The 19,610-nt window shown below is 36.4% G+C and overlaps 1 protein-coding gene across 2 annotated transcripts in view; it reads left to right on the forward strand.

Moving 5' to 3' along the window:
- Positions 1–19,610, forward strand: part of NEDD4 (NEDD4 E3 ubiquitin protein ligase) — a 111,196-nt gene that overhangs the window by 21,593 nt on the left and 69,993 nt on the right. For both annotated transcript variants that reach the window (XM_033109190.1, XM_033109189.1), the window contains 2 exons: positions 3,904–3,982; positions 4,076–4,114. In XM_033109190.1, coding sequence (XP_032965081.1) covers positions 3,938–3,982; positions 4,076–4,114 — 84 coding nt within the window. In that variant the 5' untranslated portion in view covers positions 3,904–3,937. The remainder of the gene's footprint in view (positions 1–3,903; positions 3,983–4,075; positions 4,115–19,610) is intronic.

Raw genomic sequence — 19,610 nt, forward strand, 5'->3', positions numbered from 1 at the left:
TAATATTTGGAGGGAAATTTAGAGTTTTAAAATGGTTAACTTAGAAAAGGAGCAAGGTCTAAATGAATGATTTGAATTCTGATCTTAACAAATTTAGAAAAAGAAAAGCATATTAATTCCAAAGTAAGTAGATGGAAGAAAATAAGAAAGATAAAGGCAGAAATTAGTGAACTAGAAAATAGAAAGTAATAAGTAAATATCATTGAAATCAATAGCTTGTTCTTTGAAGGGATCAATAAAAATTTTAAACTTCTAGCTAGACTTACCAAGAACAAAAGAGAGAAACAAATGACCATAGTGGGAATGAAAGCAAGGTCATTGCTATAGATCAGGGGTGTCCAAACTGCGTCCCGCAGGCCAACTGTGGCCCGCAATGCATTTTTAATTGGCCCGCAGCAAACTCCAAAAATATATTTAGTTTACTTAAATAAACCAGTGAGGCAATACGTACTTCACCTCGAGTGAGTGGCCCGGCTGCTTGTGTATTTTACCGCCTATGGCCCTTGGTAAAAAACGTTGAAAAAAGTTTGGACACCCCTGCTATAGATACTATGGAAATGAAAAAGACGAAAAGAGATCATGGTGCACAACTTCATACTAACAAAGAATCATGCACAATTTAGATGAAATAGAAAAATCCTTGAAAGACACAAATCACCAAAAGGAAGCACAGAAGAAATAGAAAACTTGAAAAACCTTTTGTTGAACAATATATAACAATATATGACCAGGTGGGAGTTTTCCTAAGAATTCAAAGTTCAACATTTAAAAAAAAGTCATTTTAATTCATCATTTTAATATAGGACAGAAGAAAAAAATATCATTTCAGTAGGTGAAAAAAATGCATTTGATGAAATCCAAAACACCAGTTTATGATAAAAACTGTCAGCAAGATAGGAATAAAATGCAAGATTGGGTTAACATTTGAAAAATTAATCAATGTAGATCACTGTATTAATAGAGTAAAAGAAAAAGACATGATCATTTTAATAAAAGCAAAACAAACATCTGACACAATTTAACATGCATTCATAATAGAAACTCTTTACAAACTAGGGACATTTGGGAATGTTCTAAACCTGATTAAGATTATCTGTGAAAAAACCTATAGCTAACATCAGTGGTGACAGTCTGAGTGCTTTCTACTTAAACTCAGGAATAAGACAAAGTTGTCTGCTCTCATATTCAATTCAGCACTGCTCTGAATGTCCAAGTGATGTAATATGGCAAGGAAAAGAAATAAAAGTAATGCAGACTGAAAAGGAAGAAAACTTTATTTGCAGACATGATCATATACATGGGAAACCCTAAGGAATCTACAAAACAGCTGCTAGAACTAATAAAATACAAGGCCCCAAGATACAAAGTCATTGTACCAAAATCAGTTATGTTTTTATATCCTATCAATAAATAATTGGAAAATAAATTTTTAAAATCTCCATTAACATAGCTCCATAGCATAAAAATAAAAAACTTAGAAATACGTTTAACAAAGATTTGTAAGAAGTGTACACTGAAAACTAGAAAACATTGCTGAGGGAAATTGAAGATCAAAGTCAATGGATAAATATGCCATGTCCATAGATTGGAAGATTCATTGTTGTTAGAGTGGTAATTTCTCTCCAAATTGACTAGATTTGACACAATCCCAATCAAAATCCCAGTGTGCTTTTTTGGAGAAAATTGGTAAGCTAATTTCAATGTTTTTTTTTTAATTAAAATTTATTGGGGTGACAATGGTTAGTAAAATTACGTAGGTTTCAAGTGTACAGTTCTGTAATACATCATCTGTATATCACATTGTGTGTTCACTACCCAGAGTCAGTTCTCCTTCCATCACCATATATTTGATCCATTTTACCCTTTTCTACCCCCCTCCCCTTACCCTCTGGTAACCACTAAACTATTGTCTGTGTCTATGAGTTTTTGTTTCTTGATTTGTTTGTCTTGTTCCTCTGTTGCTTTCAGTTTTATATCCCACATATCAGTGAGGTCATATGGTTCTTGACTTTTTCTGTCTGACTTATTTCGCTTAGCATAATAATCTCAAGATCCATCCATGTTGTCGCAAATGGCACTATTTCATCTTTTCTTACGGCAGAGTAGTATTCCATTGTGTATATATATCACATCTTCTTTATCCAATCATCTTCAAAGGACACTTTGGTTGTTTCCATGTCTTGGCCACCATAAATAAAGCTTCAAAGAACATTGGAGCACATATATCTTTACAGATAAATGTTTTCAGATTTTTTTGGTAGATACCCAGGAGAGGGATTTCTGGGTCATGTGGTAATTCTATTCTTAATTTTTTGAGGAACCTCCACACTGCCTTCCATAGTGGCTGCACCAATCTGCATTCCCACCAATAGTGTATGAGAGGGTTCCTTTTTCTCCACAGCCTCTGCAACACTTGTTATTATTTGTCTTGTTGATGATAGCCATTCTAACCAGTGTGAGGTGCTATCTCATTGTGGTTTTTATTTGCATTTCTCTAATGATTAGGGATGTTGAACATCTTTTCATATGTCTATTGGCCGTCTATATGTCCCCTTTGGAGAAATGTCTCTTCAGGTCCTCTGCCCATTTTTTAGTTGGATTGTTTGGTTTTTGTTGTTGCGTTGTATGAGTTCCTCATATATTTTGGACAGCTAAAATAAATGGGACTATATCAAACTAAAAAGCTTCTGCACAGCAAAAGAAACCGTCAGTAAAATAAAGGGGCAACCAACCGAATGGGAGAAGATATTTGCAAATTTCAATATTCTTATAGAAAGTGAAAGGAGACGGAATAGCCAAAACAAAGAACAAAATTGTAGAACTTATGCTACCTAATTTCAAGACTTACTATACAGCTATAGTAATCAAGACAGAGTGGCATTGGCATAAGAATAGATAAAGGTATTGTTCAATAGAATAGAATAAAGTGTAGAAATACACACACACATAATACATACATATATGGTCAGTTGGTTTTTGACAAAAAGCGTTAAGATAATTCAAGAGAAAGGATAATCTTTTCAGTACATGATACTGGAACTGGTTGTATGGAACAAAAAGAACCTCGTTCCTTATCACATCATATAGAAAATTAGTAAAAGCTAAAAATTATAAAACTTCTAGAAGAACGCCTAGAAGAAAATATTTGCTCTACTGGGTTACACAAAGATTTCTTGAATAGGACTCCAAAAGTATGAACCAGAAAAGAAAGAAAAATGTTAAATTGGACTGCATCAGAATTAAAAACGTCTGTTGTTTGAAAGACGCAGTTAAGAAAAGGAAAAGGCAAGCCACAGATGGGGAGGAAATATTTTCGAAACATGAGTCTGACAAAGGCCTTTAATCCACTTTATATAAAGACCTCTTACAACTCAGTAATAATACAATAAAAGACCAATTCAAAATGGGCAAAAATCTTGACTTTTCTTCTCCAGGTCTCTTTGTAGAAGAGGTTTTATGACAGATAATGATTTTGAACTGAAAGCATTTTGCCTATATTTTGTGAAAAGCATTCATACCCATGAAATAACTGGGAACAACCTGAGGTCTTACAAAGTTAATTCTTGAAAATCATTGAATTAACCATCTTAACCCAAAAGAAGAAAGAATATATCAAAAAATCAAACAAAATTTTAAAAATCTAAAAAGGTTGGAAATCATTTAAAATATGACTAAAAGATTTTCTTTCTAGTTCTTTTTCTATTTCAATAACATGGTATTTGAGCTTTTTAACAAGATGCAAAAATTACTATAATTACTTACCCCTGCCTAAGGAACCCTTACTTTTAAGTGTAGGAAATAATTATAGAAATTGTTAACAAGGAAAATTCTGTGATTTTTATAGTTTGAGTAATCTGAGTTTGGGACTAAGCAACAATTAATTTTCTTTTTTAATTCTAACAGTGATCCTTATGTGAGAGTGACGTTATATGACCCAATGAATGGAGTTTTAACAAGTGTGCAAACGAAAACCATTAAGAAGGTTAGACTTAGAAATATTCAAAAATTTTTAAATATACTGTTTATATATGACAAAATATTAAAAATTACTGACACCATGTTTATTGTTTTTTAGACTTTGAATCCAAAATGGAATGAAGAAATATTATTCAGAGTAAGTATGCATTTTATTTCATTAAAACATCAAAAATTTTTTCTCAGTAAGTTAGAATGATAAGTTCTCACTTATAATATTCTAAAATGTATCTTAGAAGAATTTGTCAACATTTTAAAAAATTTAAAAAGAGTTAAATCTAGGTGTCCCCAAGATACCCATTTATCTTACTATGAAAAAAGTGTAAGTTAATGAAGAGGTAAAATATGATTGTAAATCTGGAATTATCTTATTTTAATTTAATTTTGATTTGGAGACTATATGGTAGTCTTATTCCAATTTAGCAGATTTTGGTGTTTTCCCTTAAAGAGGATGCAATAGTTGTGTCTTCCCAGTCATTTATTAACTAGACTAATCCAGGCAAGAGATGATATGGGCCTACCAATAAGTGGATACATTTCTTCTTTGACACCCTTCATGCACATTCCTGCTTTTCTCCTCACACTGTCTCACTATACCATAAGTGCAAACTCCAATCAGCAGTTATTTCAGGCCCCTCAAACTGAGAACATCTTGTGCCTATCTATCAGAGTCCTTACTGAGGCCAGAGTCAACACCCTACCAGCGGTGGTAGAGATACATATCAGTAATACTGATACATACCAGTATTCCCATTCGTATTCCATCCTTAAAACATTCTTCCTTGATCTCATATTCCCCTTTTGCTGTTGACTCATTTCTCTGCTCACCTGAATAACCAACATTCTTGAAAGAGTTGCCCGTCCTCGTTGTTTCTGCTTCTCTGATACATTCCTTAACCCCCTCTAATCTAACTCACAGCTGTATCATACAAACGAAACTGCTCTTGCTAAGGTCACCAGTGACCTCCATGGTACCACGTTCATCTAACCTCATCTTATTTGTGCTTTTAGCAGCATTTGACGTATTAATAGCTGCCTGTTACTGAAACACCAGCCTTTATGGTGCCACACTTAATTTCAGTCAGGAAAATAGAAGCTACTTTTCCGTATTCCACTTTTGAAGGAATTTATTTTGTTGTTTTTTTTTGTTTTGTTTTGTTTTAGTAAAATGAATTAGAAGGGAAAAAATTGCTAAAGCGAATATCTGAGAAGCTGTTACTGAAGATCCAGCCAACAGCACCAACTAGAATACTTCTGGTTTTTCTTGTTTAGAAAAGGATCTCCCCCACTGTGTTTAGCATGGCATAAAAATAGCATTTTAAGTCAGTTGGAAATTTTGGATTCTTAAAGAAATGGTATTGAGTCGACTGAATAATCATATGGAGAAAAATGAAGCTAAATTTCTGGTTTACTTTCGCTAGAGTAAATTCCAGACTTGATAACCTCTGGTTTTGATTGCTTCTTTGGCACAAGTTATTGCTTCGGTGTGAGTTTTACAATTCCCGAGTGGTTGAGTTTTTTTATTTATTAACACTTTTATTATTATTTTACATATTTTATTGCATTTTTCTTAGAAACATATGTTTTCAATGTATTGAAGTGTTTTTTGTACCTCCTACTCTTTTCTCTTTTCTAATGTCATTGCCTTGCACATTTCAAATAATGTTTAGTCATTATAGGGATGAATATTTATTTGTCTTGTTCCTAATTTTAATGGGAAAGTGGATATAGCTTTTCTCCATCAAACATAGCTTTTCATTTTTTATCGCATTAAAGAGGTATCCAGCTATTGTTATTTTTTTGAAGACTTTAAAAGAAAAATATTGACACTTCAAATTTTGGCCATGATGCTGTACAAGGGCATTGAACTTAACCGGATGCTATAAACAACTGTAAAGCTATTAAGGATTTTAGCAGGATCCAGTTTCAAAGCATAGTATTCACAATGTATCCAAAATTATTTTACATACAACAAACTATGAAAATATGACCAATTCTTAAAATAAAAGACAATCAATAATGCCAGTCCCAAGATGACCCAGTGTTTGGAATTATTAGTAAAACCTTGTAAAGCAGCTTTTTAACTACTGTAATCATGCTCCATGACATAAACACTCTTATAATGAATGGGAAGATAGACGGTCTCAGCAGAGAAATTGAAACCATAAAAAAGAATGAAATAGAAATATTACAACTTAAGAATACAACATCTGAAATTTAAAAATCACTATGAGTTCAATAACAGAATGGAGTAACAGTAAAAAAAAATAGTGAACTTGAAAATAATCAATAGAAATTAATCTGAAGAACAGAAAATAAGAATTGAAAGAAAATTAGTAGAGCCTGAGTGACCTGTGAACCATATTAAAACAGTCTAATATTTGCATCATTGAAGTCTCAGAAGAGGATAAAGATATTGGTGGAAAAAAATATTTGAAGAAATAATGGCCAAGCACTAATATGGACACAATACTGTGCAAAGATGAGATGCCAATTTATTTATTAAACCACAGATCTCAATTTGAGGCTGTGTTCGCAACAGAAAGTATACATGGACCTAGGAACAAAGAAGTACAGTAGTAGTGGCCCTACTTACCATCATCCCCAAAGACTCAGTGGGGGACTGCATGCTTCTCATCCCTGGAACTCTGGGCTCTGCTGAATTATAGGTCTGTGTCCTCAAAGGGACCACGCTCTTTCCAGGGCACATAGCACAGGTCCCATCAAACCGGTCTGTGGCTGCCACTCGAGTACTCTGGACTCCTTGTGTCCAGAAACCAGCAGGCGATTGGGGCCATTATGTTGAGCTTGCATATATAGTCATTCTCCAGGGTCTATCTGCTTTCTGTAGGGACCAGACTGAAGAATTAAATGAACATATTATAGGAGCCAGCCACCCTTGTATCCTTTATGTCTTTAGTGGTGGTATTAATATCTGACATTCCCACGAGGTTGCAATATTTATTTTAAACAGCTTTATTGAGATATAATTCACATAGCATATAATTCACCCACTCAAAGTGTACAATTCAGTGTTCTTTAGTATATTCACAGAGTTGTGCAACCCATCACAAAATTATTTTTTGAACATTTCGTCACCCAAAAAAGAAACCCATACCCACTAGCTGTCACTTCCTGTTTTCTCCTAACACCTGCCCCTCTCCCCAGGCAACCACCAAACTACTTTCTGTCTCTTAGAATTGTCTATTTTAGACATTTCATACAAATGGTATGCAATATGTGGTCTTTGTGTCTGCATTTTTTCACTTAGCATAATGTTTTCAAGGTTCAATTGCATTAGATCATATATCAGTACTTTATTTCCTTTTGTTTCCAAATAATATTTCATAGTTTGGATAGCCACACTTTATTGATCCATGCATCAGTTGATGGCCATCTGGGTTCTTTCCACTTTTTAACTATTATGAATAATGGTGCTATGAACATTTGTGTACAAGTTTTTGTGTGGACATAGATTTTCATTTGAGGGGTTATGTACCTAGAAGTGGGATTGCTGGATCATATGAGGGGCTGCCAAACTGTTTTCCAAAGTGGCTGTACCTTTTTACATTTCCACCAACAGTGTATGTAAGTTCTGATTTTTCTACATCTTCGACAATACTTGCAATTATCTGTGTTTTTATTATAGTCCTCCTAATGGGTGCGAAGTGATAACTAATTATAGTTTTGATTTGCAGTTCCCTGATGTGTAAGTATGTTGAATATCTTTTCATGAGCATATTGACCAGTTGTTTATCTTCTTTAGAGAAAGGTGTGTTCAAATCCTTTGCCCATTTTGTAATTGGGTTATTTGTTTTTTTGTTATTGAGTCGTCATAGTTCTTTAGATTTCTAGATTACAAGTTCTTTGTGAGACATATGATTTGCAAAATTTTTCTCCCCTTCTCTGGGCTGTCTTTTGACATTAATGGTGTTGTTTGAAGCACAAAATTTTTTAATTTTGATGATACTCAGTGTATCTATTTTTATCTTTTGTTGCTTATGTGTTTGTCGTTTCTAAACAATATTGTTTTAGATTACTATCTTGACCAGAAGGAGGACAGTTATAGAGTCTTCTACTTGGCTTTCTCACTATGAGCTCTTATCCCATAAGCCACGGAGTCAGTGTGGTGGTGGTGGTGGGAAGGAGATACAGCTTCCAGTACGTCAACCCCAATTTATTCTGGAAAACCAGGGAAATGACTACTGGGTGGATCCACAGAACCAGTAGACTCAGTATAAATTGAACATTAGCCAGGACCCCATTTATTGTCTGGTCCCTGTAAATCCGTGCTCTAATAGGGAAGCCAAGATGATGCTTTGAGTTTCTAGGTATCAGCACAGACCCTGTTTCCAATAGTCCTCAATATGTTTGAGTATTCATTGCCCCCAATATACAGTCACCCACATAAATGGCCATAGTTCTTTTGGAGGAAGGGAGGAGTCATTAGAATATATACTTCTTTCAGTGATACAGAATCCTTTCTTTTAAGGACTAGGTCACTTCTTCCATCAGTGGGCTTTGGATCAGAAAGGTGGCTCAGGTTGGGGAACTGGACAAAGATTGTGATTTTTTTTTCAATTGGTTCAACTGCCCTAGGCCACCTGCTTCTCCATTGTTGCCGTCTCATGATTGTACATGTTAAGCAGCACCTTTGTTGGCCACTTGCCTGTTTTGCCCCTAGGGGTGCCATGTTTTACACTCTGCAGGTCATGTCAAGTCTGCTTTACTGCCCCTTCAACCTGACCAGTCATTACCATCATTGTAGCCCCCTTGATTCTGGCAGTGAAATGCCACTAGCTAGCCTGTCTTACTGGAAAAGGGGAGGATCATCCCCTTGCAAGCCTATTAAGAAGCCCAGCTGTGTGACCCCTGCTCCTGCCATCAGTCCTAGCACGCAGAAGAGAGCCACCACCGCACTTCTTGGTGATGCTGCTGCCCCTCTCACCAGCACACGCCTGATGACTGAGGTCACTGTGTGTCCTCTGGGCCCTGCCATGTGACAAGAATCTGATAAGTATTTTGGCTTCATGCAATATATATGTATACTTATTTTTCATTCCAGCATCTCCATTTTTACCGGCCTTTTTCCTCCTGCCCCTGCCATCTGCCAGGGCAATCAGGGATTTCCACTTGGCTCATTATTTTTTCAGGCTTCTAGGGGCCACTGTAGCAGCAAATTTGTCTCATCTCATGGGGACCTTGACAGGATGTTAAATCTCAAGTCAATGAAATCTTGCTTATCCAGTCTTATGTTTCTGCTCCTTTGATCAAGCATCATAGTCCCAGGGGTATTTCTCTGGCTCCTACCAGTACATGCTATTTAATTCTTGAAGCTGCTTCCAGATGTAATCTCTTTCATCTTATATCAGGCCCAGCTGGGATATGCTGGAAGTTAACACTGGTTATTATCTTGGTAGCCAGGGGAGAAGTTAGAGAAACTTCCGAGGAAAGAATCCTTTTCCTTGTCAGGGAGAAGCCTCTGCAGTGTCTTTCTGCACGGAAGAAGTGCTAGCTAGATCTTATTACGGAGGGATGGGCTACTCTGCAAGTTCTGAGAGTTCAGGGACCTGCACGATCAAAATCTCAGGAGCATCCACCCAGATCCTCCTATCCCACACGTGAGGGCCCTGGTAGGGCCCTGATTTGAACATAACAGACCTGAGGTGGCTGAGCATTTAAATGCTTCTGAGCTCTGCAACTCTGTCTACTTTGAGCCTGCTCCCCAGTTGTGTTGTCTTTTCTACTCCAAGAGATGCAGACCTCTTTATAAGCTACCTCTTTATAAGCTACTTATAAGCTATAAGAGGCCCTGTGTCTCTCATATTTAACCAGCTGTTTAATCGCCCTTATTTTCTCATTATCTCTCTGTAAGTCATTAATACAGCATAGTAATAACTAGCCAACTCCATTGTTGTTTTTGGAGGCATTGTTCTTCCCCTATCTTTCAAGTACCTTATACATCACACTGGCAAGGGTGTTCCCCTCCACCATGACATTTCTCCAGGACACTATGGGAGAACTCTTTAGGAATTGGGACACCTTATGCCGGGAACTTTATGTATCCCACATTCAGTTCAAGATGGGGAGCTGCTTGCCTGCCAGGTGAATGTGGGGTTGTCCTAACGCCCCACTACTCATATCATCTGTGTTGGCCTGGGCCCTCTGAGAAACACATGCCAAGATGAGATTAGATATGCCAGAAGTTTATTGGGGAAGCATCTGTGAAGGTCAAAGATGGAGGATGTACAAATGGGGAGAGCCTTCTCGTCATGATGCAGGCCTAATACCTGTGCAAGGAGAGAGGCGAAAGGACTGGGTAGGAAGAACCTTACATGGCAGCACCATTTTGAGAAAGCCTCATCCAGGTTGATGAAGAGTTTCCAAGCAAAGATTGTATATTAGGGAAGTTCTGTGTTGGGCAAGAATGGCCAGGCTCTAGAAACCTCATTGTATCCAGTTTTGGGGAGCAAGCAAGGAGAACACAAAGGATAGATTCAAAGGTGCACGGTTAGCTGGGGACTGTCAATCAACTTTACAGGTTCTCTTGAAAGAGATCTAGTGGCTCAACTCTGGCTGTTACAATTGTGATATTTAAGGATGCACATTGTAATCCTTAGAGCAGCCTTTAAAAAGGAAAACAACATTTTAAGTAAGATTCAATAAAGGAAATGGAATACCAAGAAATACTTGATTAATACTTTTTTTAAAAAACAAAAAGGAAGAAAAGAGGAATAAAGACAAATAGAAAAGAAATAGAAAGATGACAGTCATAAAGTCAACCATCTCGATAATTTAAAAAAAGCAAGATTCAGCCATATAGTGTTTACAGGAGATACAATTTGAGTATAAATACACAGACAGGTTAAAAGTAGAGAAAAAGAAATACCATGCAAACACTAAGCAAAAAAGCCCCAAACAAAACCCTGATGTGGCTGTATTAACATTAGATCAAGTACACTTTAGGATGAAGAGTATTACCAGAGATAAAGAGGGACATTTCATGATAATAAAAGGGCAGAGCTTATTTACAAAAAGATATACAATCCTAAATTTGTATGCGCCTAATAAAAGAGCTTCAAAATTATGAAGCAAAAATTGACAGAACTAAATAGAGAAATAAATCAATCCAGAATATTGAAGATTTTATTATAATTAATTGAACAACTAGACCAAAAAAAAAAAAGTACATAAAAGATTTGAAAAACACTATTAGTCAACTTGATCTGTTTGGCATGTATAGAACATTACATCTAATATTTGAAGAATATACATTCTTTTTATATGCTCATGGAACATTCACCAAGGTAGACCATATATTGGGCCCTAAAACAAGTCTGCCTATATTTAAAAGGGTTGAGATTCAACAGAATATGTTCTCTGACTACAAAAGACTTAAAGTAGAATTCAGCAACTCAAATATATCTGGAAAGCCACAAATATTTGGGAATTAAGCAACATATTTTAAATAAGTCATGGCTCAAAAAGGAAATCATAAGAAAAATTAGAAAATATTTTAACGAGTTGATAAAGCATAACATACAAAATATGGGATGAGCTAATTCAGTGCTTAGAGAAAAATTTACACTTCATATACTTACGAGTATATACAAAAGAAAAAAGGTTTAAAATCAATGATCTAAGTTTCTATCTTAAGCCAAAAAAAGAAAAAAAGTAGAGGGAAGGAAATAATGGAAATCAATGAAATGGAAAGTGTTTAAAAAGTAGAGAAAGTAAATGAAACCAAAGGTGGTTATTTGAAAAGATTAATAAAATTGATATTGCTATAGCTAGCCCAAATAAGAGAGAGGTAAAGAAAACTCAAATGACCAATATCAGGAATGAAAGGAACATCCTACAGACAAAAAAATAAATAAGGTAACATTATGGATAACTTTATGGCAATAATTTTAACAACTTAACTAAAATGGAAGACTTCTTTAAAGGCCCAAAATATAGCAAAACCAGTATGAATAGAAATAAGAAATATTAGTTAGAGTAATTAAAATTTAAAAAAAAATTTAATTTAAAATTATAACTAAAAATCTTCCTATTATTTTTGATGATCTTGATTTCTGATTAGGAAGGTGCTTGAAAGTCAGTACTACCATTTTTTTAAATATAAATTTTATTGGGGAATATTGGGGAACAGTGTCTTTCTCAGGGCCCATGAGCTCCAAGTCATTGTCCTTCAATTTAGTTGTGGAGGGCGCAGCTCAGCTCCAAGTCCAGTTTGCTCTTTTCAGTCTTTAGTTGCAGGGGGCACAGCCCACCATCCCATGTGGAAATCGAACCGGCATCCCTGTTTTTCAGTGTTCATGCTCTAACCAACTGAGCCATCTGGCTGCCCCTACGGAAGCTCAGCAGCAGCTCCTTGTCTTCAATCTAGTTGTGGAGGGCACAACTCACTGGCCCATGTAGGAATCGAACCAGCAACCCTGTTATTCAGAGCTTGCGTTCTAACCAACTGAGCCATCTGGCTGCCCAAGTCAGTACTACTTTTGAATTAAAGATGTTACCATAAAAATAAGAAAAAAGGACATTTGTAAATGATAAACAAAGCTCAGGACTCTACTGCTTTTTACTCGTTTTTTTTTTTACCATAATTTCACTATTACCAAATGTTCTAGCCAGCATTACTTTATTCTGGAATCACTGGCAGCACATTTATTTCAATCAGAAATTTGTAAATATATTGCAAGGATAACTAGATAAATTTGTGTGGATGAATGCTAATTCATCACAGCTAGATAAAGAACTGAAAACACATTGTGATTTAGTACTTTCTGTACAACAGATATTATTTTGTGGACCCTTACTTTACTCTTTGTCATTTATATCATTATTTATACGTTGCACAAAATGTTTTCCATTGAATGTATTCACATAAAAATGTGATTGAGATAATCTGCTACAGTAAAAACTTGGTTATTGGCCATTTAGCCAAGTGGAAATTGTGGCCAGAAGTTGAAGGGAGCCTTTATATCTTTGAGAAAACATGAAGCTCCGAGAAAGTTTTTGTGGAGAACTGTTATTGATAGGTTAACAAGCAGGGGACACTCCAAATTGAAGTTAGTGCTCAAAAGCAAATTATAGTCAGATCTACACTTATAGTTTCTCAGAGACCAGGGGAGGCAAGTTGCAGGAGGGGAAAAACGTCATATTAGGTGCAACAGACACATATGTATTCTGGGCATAAGCTTAGTGCATGAGCATCTGAAAAAGCCCCACTCCATTCCCTATATTCCCGTGGTACTTTAATATTCTTTAATATTCATACTCATTTATATAATGTGTATATGTTTGTATATATATATTATGTGATAGAAGCAATGTCACTTGTACATGATAGATATTTTTATAAAGAGAAATAAAAATCAGCCATAATTTAATCTTAATAAAACCATCACTGATTGTGTGATCTTTTGGTGATAATATCCACATATTTATACTCCTCCACCTCCACACACTCACACAAAATTGGTGTGATATTTTTCTATGCTTGTTTCCCAGGCACTTTGCTAATTCTGGTTCATGAGATGGCCACAGTCCCCACCCTCAACGAAGCATACTGTTTGCTGTGGACCTGGATGAACACGTTTCTCAAAATAATTACCTGTGCTGAGCATTATGAAAGGGAAAACCAGGTGCTAGGGAGTGAATAGCAGGGGGAAATTTAGGGGATTCCCTAAATCTAGGGGATTGAGGAAGGGCCATCTGAGGACGTAAATTACTTGGGATGTTTTCAGCTTCAAGTAATAGACTTGACTTAAACAATAAGCACACTTATTATCTTGAATCACAAGAAGCAAACAGAGGAAGGTTGGTGACTGCAGCAGCTGAAGAGAGTCGTGTCTGACCCAGGCTCTCTGGGGCTCTCGGCTTTCTGTCCATGGTCACAAAATGCTTGCAGCAATTACAAATGTCTTAGCCTCACATGATGATGTCCAGAGACAGAAAAGGGAGACTTTTCCCTCACGTGCCTCAAAACTTTTCCAAAATTTCCTCCAGGAGACTTTGATTAGTATCTCTTGAACCAGAATTATCCTGTGTATATTTCTAACCCAGTCATTGGAGAGGAGAATGGAATTACCCCGAAACTTAGAACAATCAAGATTAAGCTCCTGGGGGTGGGGAGCGGCTGTCTATCCTTGACCCATATTGTCATCCAGTATTTGAATAAATTCAGAATTCTGTTGGCTAGAAAGAAGCAGAGGCACTCCATTATTAATAAAGAACTAAGCACATGGTGGCACATCCATAGGATGAAATCCACATCAACTGTTTAAAAAGAGACAGATGTATATGTATTGATAGAGCATTAGTTTCAAAATATATTAAAAGAACAAAGGTGGAGAACATTGTGTATATGATACATCTTTTTGTGTAAAAAAGAAAAACAAATGACCTCTCATATGCTGGTATTTGCAGAAAATACTTCTGGATGGACCTAAGAAACTACTTCCAATATTTTCTCTGAGAGTGGAACAACGATAAGAGATTTATAATTCACTATATACCTTTTTTACTGTTTGCCCCCCCATGGCTGTGTATCTATAATTTATTTTTATATTTGTTGATTATAAATAATTAACTGTACAGAGAAACAAAGTAGGAAGACATAAAACATGTAAATAAAAATGCCAAGATACTTTATATAATGCTTTATGCTTATAAAACTACTTATCTAGGATGGCCGGATGGCTCAGTTGGTTAGAGCGGGAGCTCTTAACAACAGGGTTGCTGGTTCAATGCCAGTGAGCTGCGCCCTCCACAGCTAGACTGAAGACAACAAGCTGCCACAGAGCTTTCAGAGGGGCGGCTTGATGGTTAGAGTGCTCAGTTGGTTAGAGTGCAAGCTCTTAACAACAAGGTTGCTGGTTCAATTCCCACATGGGATGGTGGACTGCGCCCCCTGCAACTAAGATTAAAAACAGACTGGACTTGGAGCTGAGCTGCGCCCTCCACAACTAGATTGAAGGACAATGATTTGACTTGGAGCTAATGGGTCCTGGAAAAAACACACTGTTAACCACCCCCCGAAAAAAGCTTATCTAATTCATTTGACATTTTACAGTTTTTAAATGCACTCACAACATATTCCCACACAAAAACTTGTACGTGAATGTTCGTAGCATCATTATTCATTATAATCAAAAAGTAGAAACAACCCAAATGTTCATCAAGTGAATGGATAAACAAAATGTATATGGGATGTTATTCAGCTATAAAAAGGAATGAAGTGCTGACACCTGCTACCACAAGGGTGAACCTCAAAAACATTATGCTAAGTGAAAGAAGCCAATTACAAAAGACCACATATTGTATGATTCCACTTATGTTAACTGTCAAATAGGCAAATCTATAGAGACAGAAACATTAGAGGTGGCCTCAGACTGGGGAATTTGAGAAGAAATTAGGAGTGACTGCTAAAGGGCATGGGGTTTCTTTTTGAGGTGATGAAAACGTTTGAAAATTGTGATGGTGGTTGCACACTCTATGAATGTACTAAAAATGATTGAATTGTATACTTTCAATGGGTCAATTGTATGGTATATGAATTATATCTCAATGAAGAGATTTTTTAAAATATGCCTACATTGTTTATTCCTGAATCTACCAGCTAAATTTCCAGGAACTTACTTCAGGTTCTTTATGAACACCAGTAGAATAAACTGACACTTAAAATATTTTTGTTCTTTGAAAATTTGGTTACTCCTCTGACAACCTGTTACCAGTACTTTTATTTTTGTTTCACCTTTCCTATAAATATGACTCTGTAAACTCTTTTTTGTAACCATAGATCTACCCCTGTTTTAAATAAATTTTTTAAAAAAATCATCTCATCATAGAATTCACTCATAGCTTAAAAGTAATATAGTATAAAGGGGCTTATGATGAAAAGCAGCTACCTCTAGTGCCCTATCCTTTATCCTCCTATTCCCGCTTCCCAGAAGGAACTGCTTTTTAACTGTTTCTGTTTGTTATTCTTGTCATTATTCCCATATTGCTGAATAGCTCATACATCCATGTCCCAAATTGACTTCCAGCTATGATAGAACAATAGTCAACTTATGTTTGGTCAATAGTTTTGCCCCTCACAAGATTCTAGGTTGAAAGTAATTTTTCCTGGGAAACTTAAAGGCATTGCGTTAATCATCGTTGAACATTGTGTTGCTGTTGAAAAGTTTGATTCCTGTTCCTTTGAGGATGATTCTCCTCTCTCTTTCTGAAAAATTTAATAATTATCTTTATCCTAGTGTTTTAAAATTTCACAATGGTATGCCTTGTGTGTACAGTTTTAAAAATTCATTGTGCTGGGCCTTTGCTAAGCATTTCAATTTCAAGAGAACTGTTTCCCTTCAGCTCTGAAAAATTTTCTGTGACTAATTTCTTTAATAATTTCCTTCCCTCTGTTTCTGTTATCATTTGGGGATTCCAACTAGTTGGATGCAAGGTTCCCCAGACTTATTCTGTCTTTCTCAAGCAGAACTCCTTATGTGAACCACAGAACACAGAAAGTGGTTTGAGTGACTTTTTTCTCACATCTTCCAAGGATAGCTATATCGAGTACCATTTTTATTTCAGATACATAGGAGAGAAATTAATAGATAATATACAGTGAATGTCTTATGACCGGGGTCAGCAAACATTTTCTTAAAGGGCCAAATAGTAAATATATTAGGTGTCATGGACCCGGAGGCAAAAATTGAGGCTATTTATGTAGGTATTTATGTATCTACTTAAAATATAGCCATTTAAAAATATAAAAAACATTCTCATCTCATGGGCTGTAGGAATAAAAAAAAAAAGCAGGTGGCTGGTTTGACCCAGAAGCCATAGTTTGCTTAACCTCGGATTTAGGTCTAATGAACTTAATTCTTCCATTGAATGAACTCAGTAAGCAGTGAGTAGTTTGTTGCTAGTGTATTTGGGTGGGCAGGGAGACAGGACAAGGCTGGAAATGCAAATCGGACTCAGATCATGAAGCATTGTTCCATGCTCAGGTTTGGATTTTATTCTTTAGGCCCTTAGGAGCAACTTTTGAGTCGGGCAGTACAGATGTCTTTTAGGGTAAGTCACTCCAATTATAGTAGGAAAATCAGATTAAAAAGAGAAGCCAATTGAAGTAGAGAATCCTGTTAAGAAGCTATTAATTATGGCCTGAAGTAGGACAGCAGAGGCCTGATCAGATCAGATATTATTCCTATTTTCTTAGAATATTCATTGTTAATATTGAATGTCTACAGTGTCTGTCAGGTACTTTGGTAGAGACTGAGACTTCTGATTTTTTCCCTCTGAATGATTTTCATGGCCTCATCTCCCTCCCTGTTCTCACTGGGACAATCCCAGGCAGAGGCCGGAGTTACTAGGACCACAGTCCCTATGGACTCCAGGGTTTCTGTCTAGTCCAATTCATTTTGGGTATCACTAACAAAAATAACATTTACATATGACCTACATCATGTCATTTGTTTTCCTTTAAAAGCTTCATTTTCTTCCCTACCAATCAAATTTTAACACCTTTTCAGGATTTCAGTGACTTCAGCCTAGCTCTATCCTCACTAACCAAGTTTTTCTTGCCACTTTCAAATACAAAAATACTCTTATCCATGTGCTCTCCTTAGCACATGCTCGTTCTGCTCCCAGGCCTTTCCTCATGTCATCTCCTTGCTGTGAATGTTCTCTATACTTTCTTATTCAAATTCTTCCCATCCTTCATGTCTCTGCTAAACTTTCATCTCCTCCCCAAAACTTCCTTTACGTCTTCTTAGAAAAGATGATTGCCTTACATTATCCCTATACTGTCGAGCCCTTAATTGGGGCTTCCATCCTCAGAGCTGCTTCATGGTTACAACATGGCTTCAGGAGTGCCAGCCTTCCCAACCAAGTTCCAGGCAAGAAAGAGAAATGCAAAGGGCAAGAGGAACATCTCTCCCAGTTGAGACAGCCCCATGTAAAGAGCTCTCCCAGAAGTCCCATCCAGTGACTCCCATTAGGTTGGTCTCTTTCGTTGGCCTTAGTGGAAGGGAGTCATTTTTAGATAGACATATTTAGACTCTCACTATTGAACAAGTCCAGAGGACACTATTCACATGGAAAACAACATGTAATAAAGAATGGAGTGTTTGATATTTTGATTTGGGTGATGATGACACAGTATACATATATAAAGAGTCATCAAGCTATATATTTAAGGTTAGTATACATTACACTTTACCGAATATATGTTATACTTCAAATAAAACAAATTATCCCCCGGAGTTGTGCTGTGTGGTGACTCTGGATGCATTGCTGCAGGTAAAATTAAGATTATGTTCTCAGAAAGAAGTGAGAGTGGACATTGGGTTTGGTATTTAAATATCTTTGTCACACTTATAGGACATTTTTCTGAAGGCTATCAATGCTTTTGACATGTTAAGCAAAGTATTAAATTATCGCAGTGTTCAATGTAATATATTTATCATAGGGAAAAAAAATCACCCTAAATGTGAGAATGTTTTATAGATTACCTTGTATTAACCTGAGTGGGGAAACATTTATCATTGGGAAAATAATTCTAGTTTCCCACCTCCTGTGTTTTTCCTTTACTACACTCTGAGAACCCTTCACTTCTGACACTTCTGGTCACTAAATGTGTAGAGGGCTTTCCCGCCACATGTGGCAATTATGTGCAACACTAGCCAGATGTCCTGCATTTTAACTCAGTTCTGACACTATCTACATGGAGTTAGCATCAGATCCCACAGATTAAGGGCTCAGTCCCATAAGACTGACCTCACTGCAGACACCAGTCCAAAGTAGTAGATTCTCAGGTTACCCCCAGCTTCTATCTGACCTGACTACAAATTGTAGGTTCCATGACCCCCTCCTCAGGTTCCATTAATTTGCTAGAGCAGCGCTCAGAACTCAGAACTCAGAGAAACACTTACTTATGCTTACCAGTTTATTAAAGGATATAATAAAGGATAAAGATGAACGAACAGTCAGGTGAAGGGATACATAGGTTAAGGTCTGGGAGGTTCCTGAGTGCAGGAGCTTCTGTCTCTGTAGACTTGGGGTGCTTCACCCTCCCCACATATGGATGTGTTCACCAACCCAAAAGCTTTCTGAAGTCTGTACTTTTGGGAATTTTATAGAGGCTTCATCACATAGGTATGATTGATCCATTTTCAAATCTCCTCCCTTCTCAAGAGAATGGGGGTTGGGACTGAAATTCCAAGCTTCTTGTCATGGCTTGTTCTTTCCCGTGACCAGCCCTCATCCTAGAGCTCACCCAGAGTCACCTCATTAGAACAAAAGACACTCCTGTCACCCAGGCAATTACAAGGGTTTTAGGAGCTCTGTGCCAGGAATATGTTTTTTTTCTATTATACATTTTAACCTCTAGTATAAAAAATTATTAAAGATTCTTTATGTTTGATATTAGTTTTTAAAATAATTTTTAAAGTTTTCAGTTACAGTTGACATACAAAATTATATTGGGTGTATAACATAGTGATTAGACATTTATACAACTTTTGAAGGGATCACCCTGGTAAGTCTATTACCCATTTGACCCCATACACAGTTATTACAATATTATTGACTATATTCCTTAGGCTGTACTTTACATCCCTGTGCGTATTTTCTAA

The sequence above is a fragment of the Rhinolophus ferrumequinum genome, chromosome 6, assembly GCF_004115265.2.
Source record: "Rhinolophus ferrumequinum isolate MPI-CBG mRhiFer1 chromosome 6, mRhiFer1_v1.p, whole genome shotgun sequence".
NCBI classification, from domain to species: domain Eukaryota; kingdom Metazoa; phylum Chordata; class Mammalia; order Chiroptera; family Rhinolophidae; genus Rhinolophus; species Rhinolophus ferrumequinum.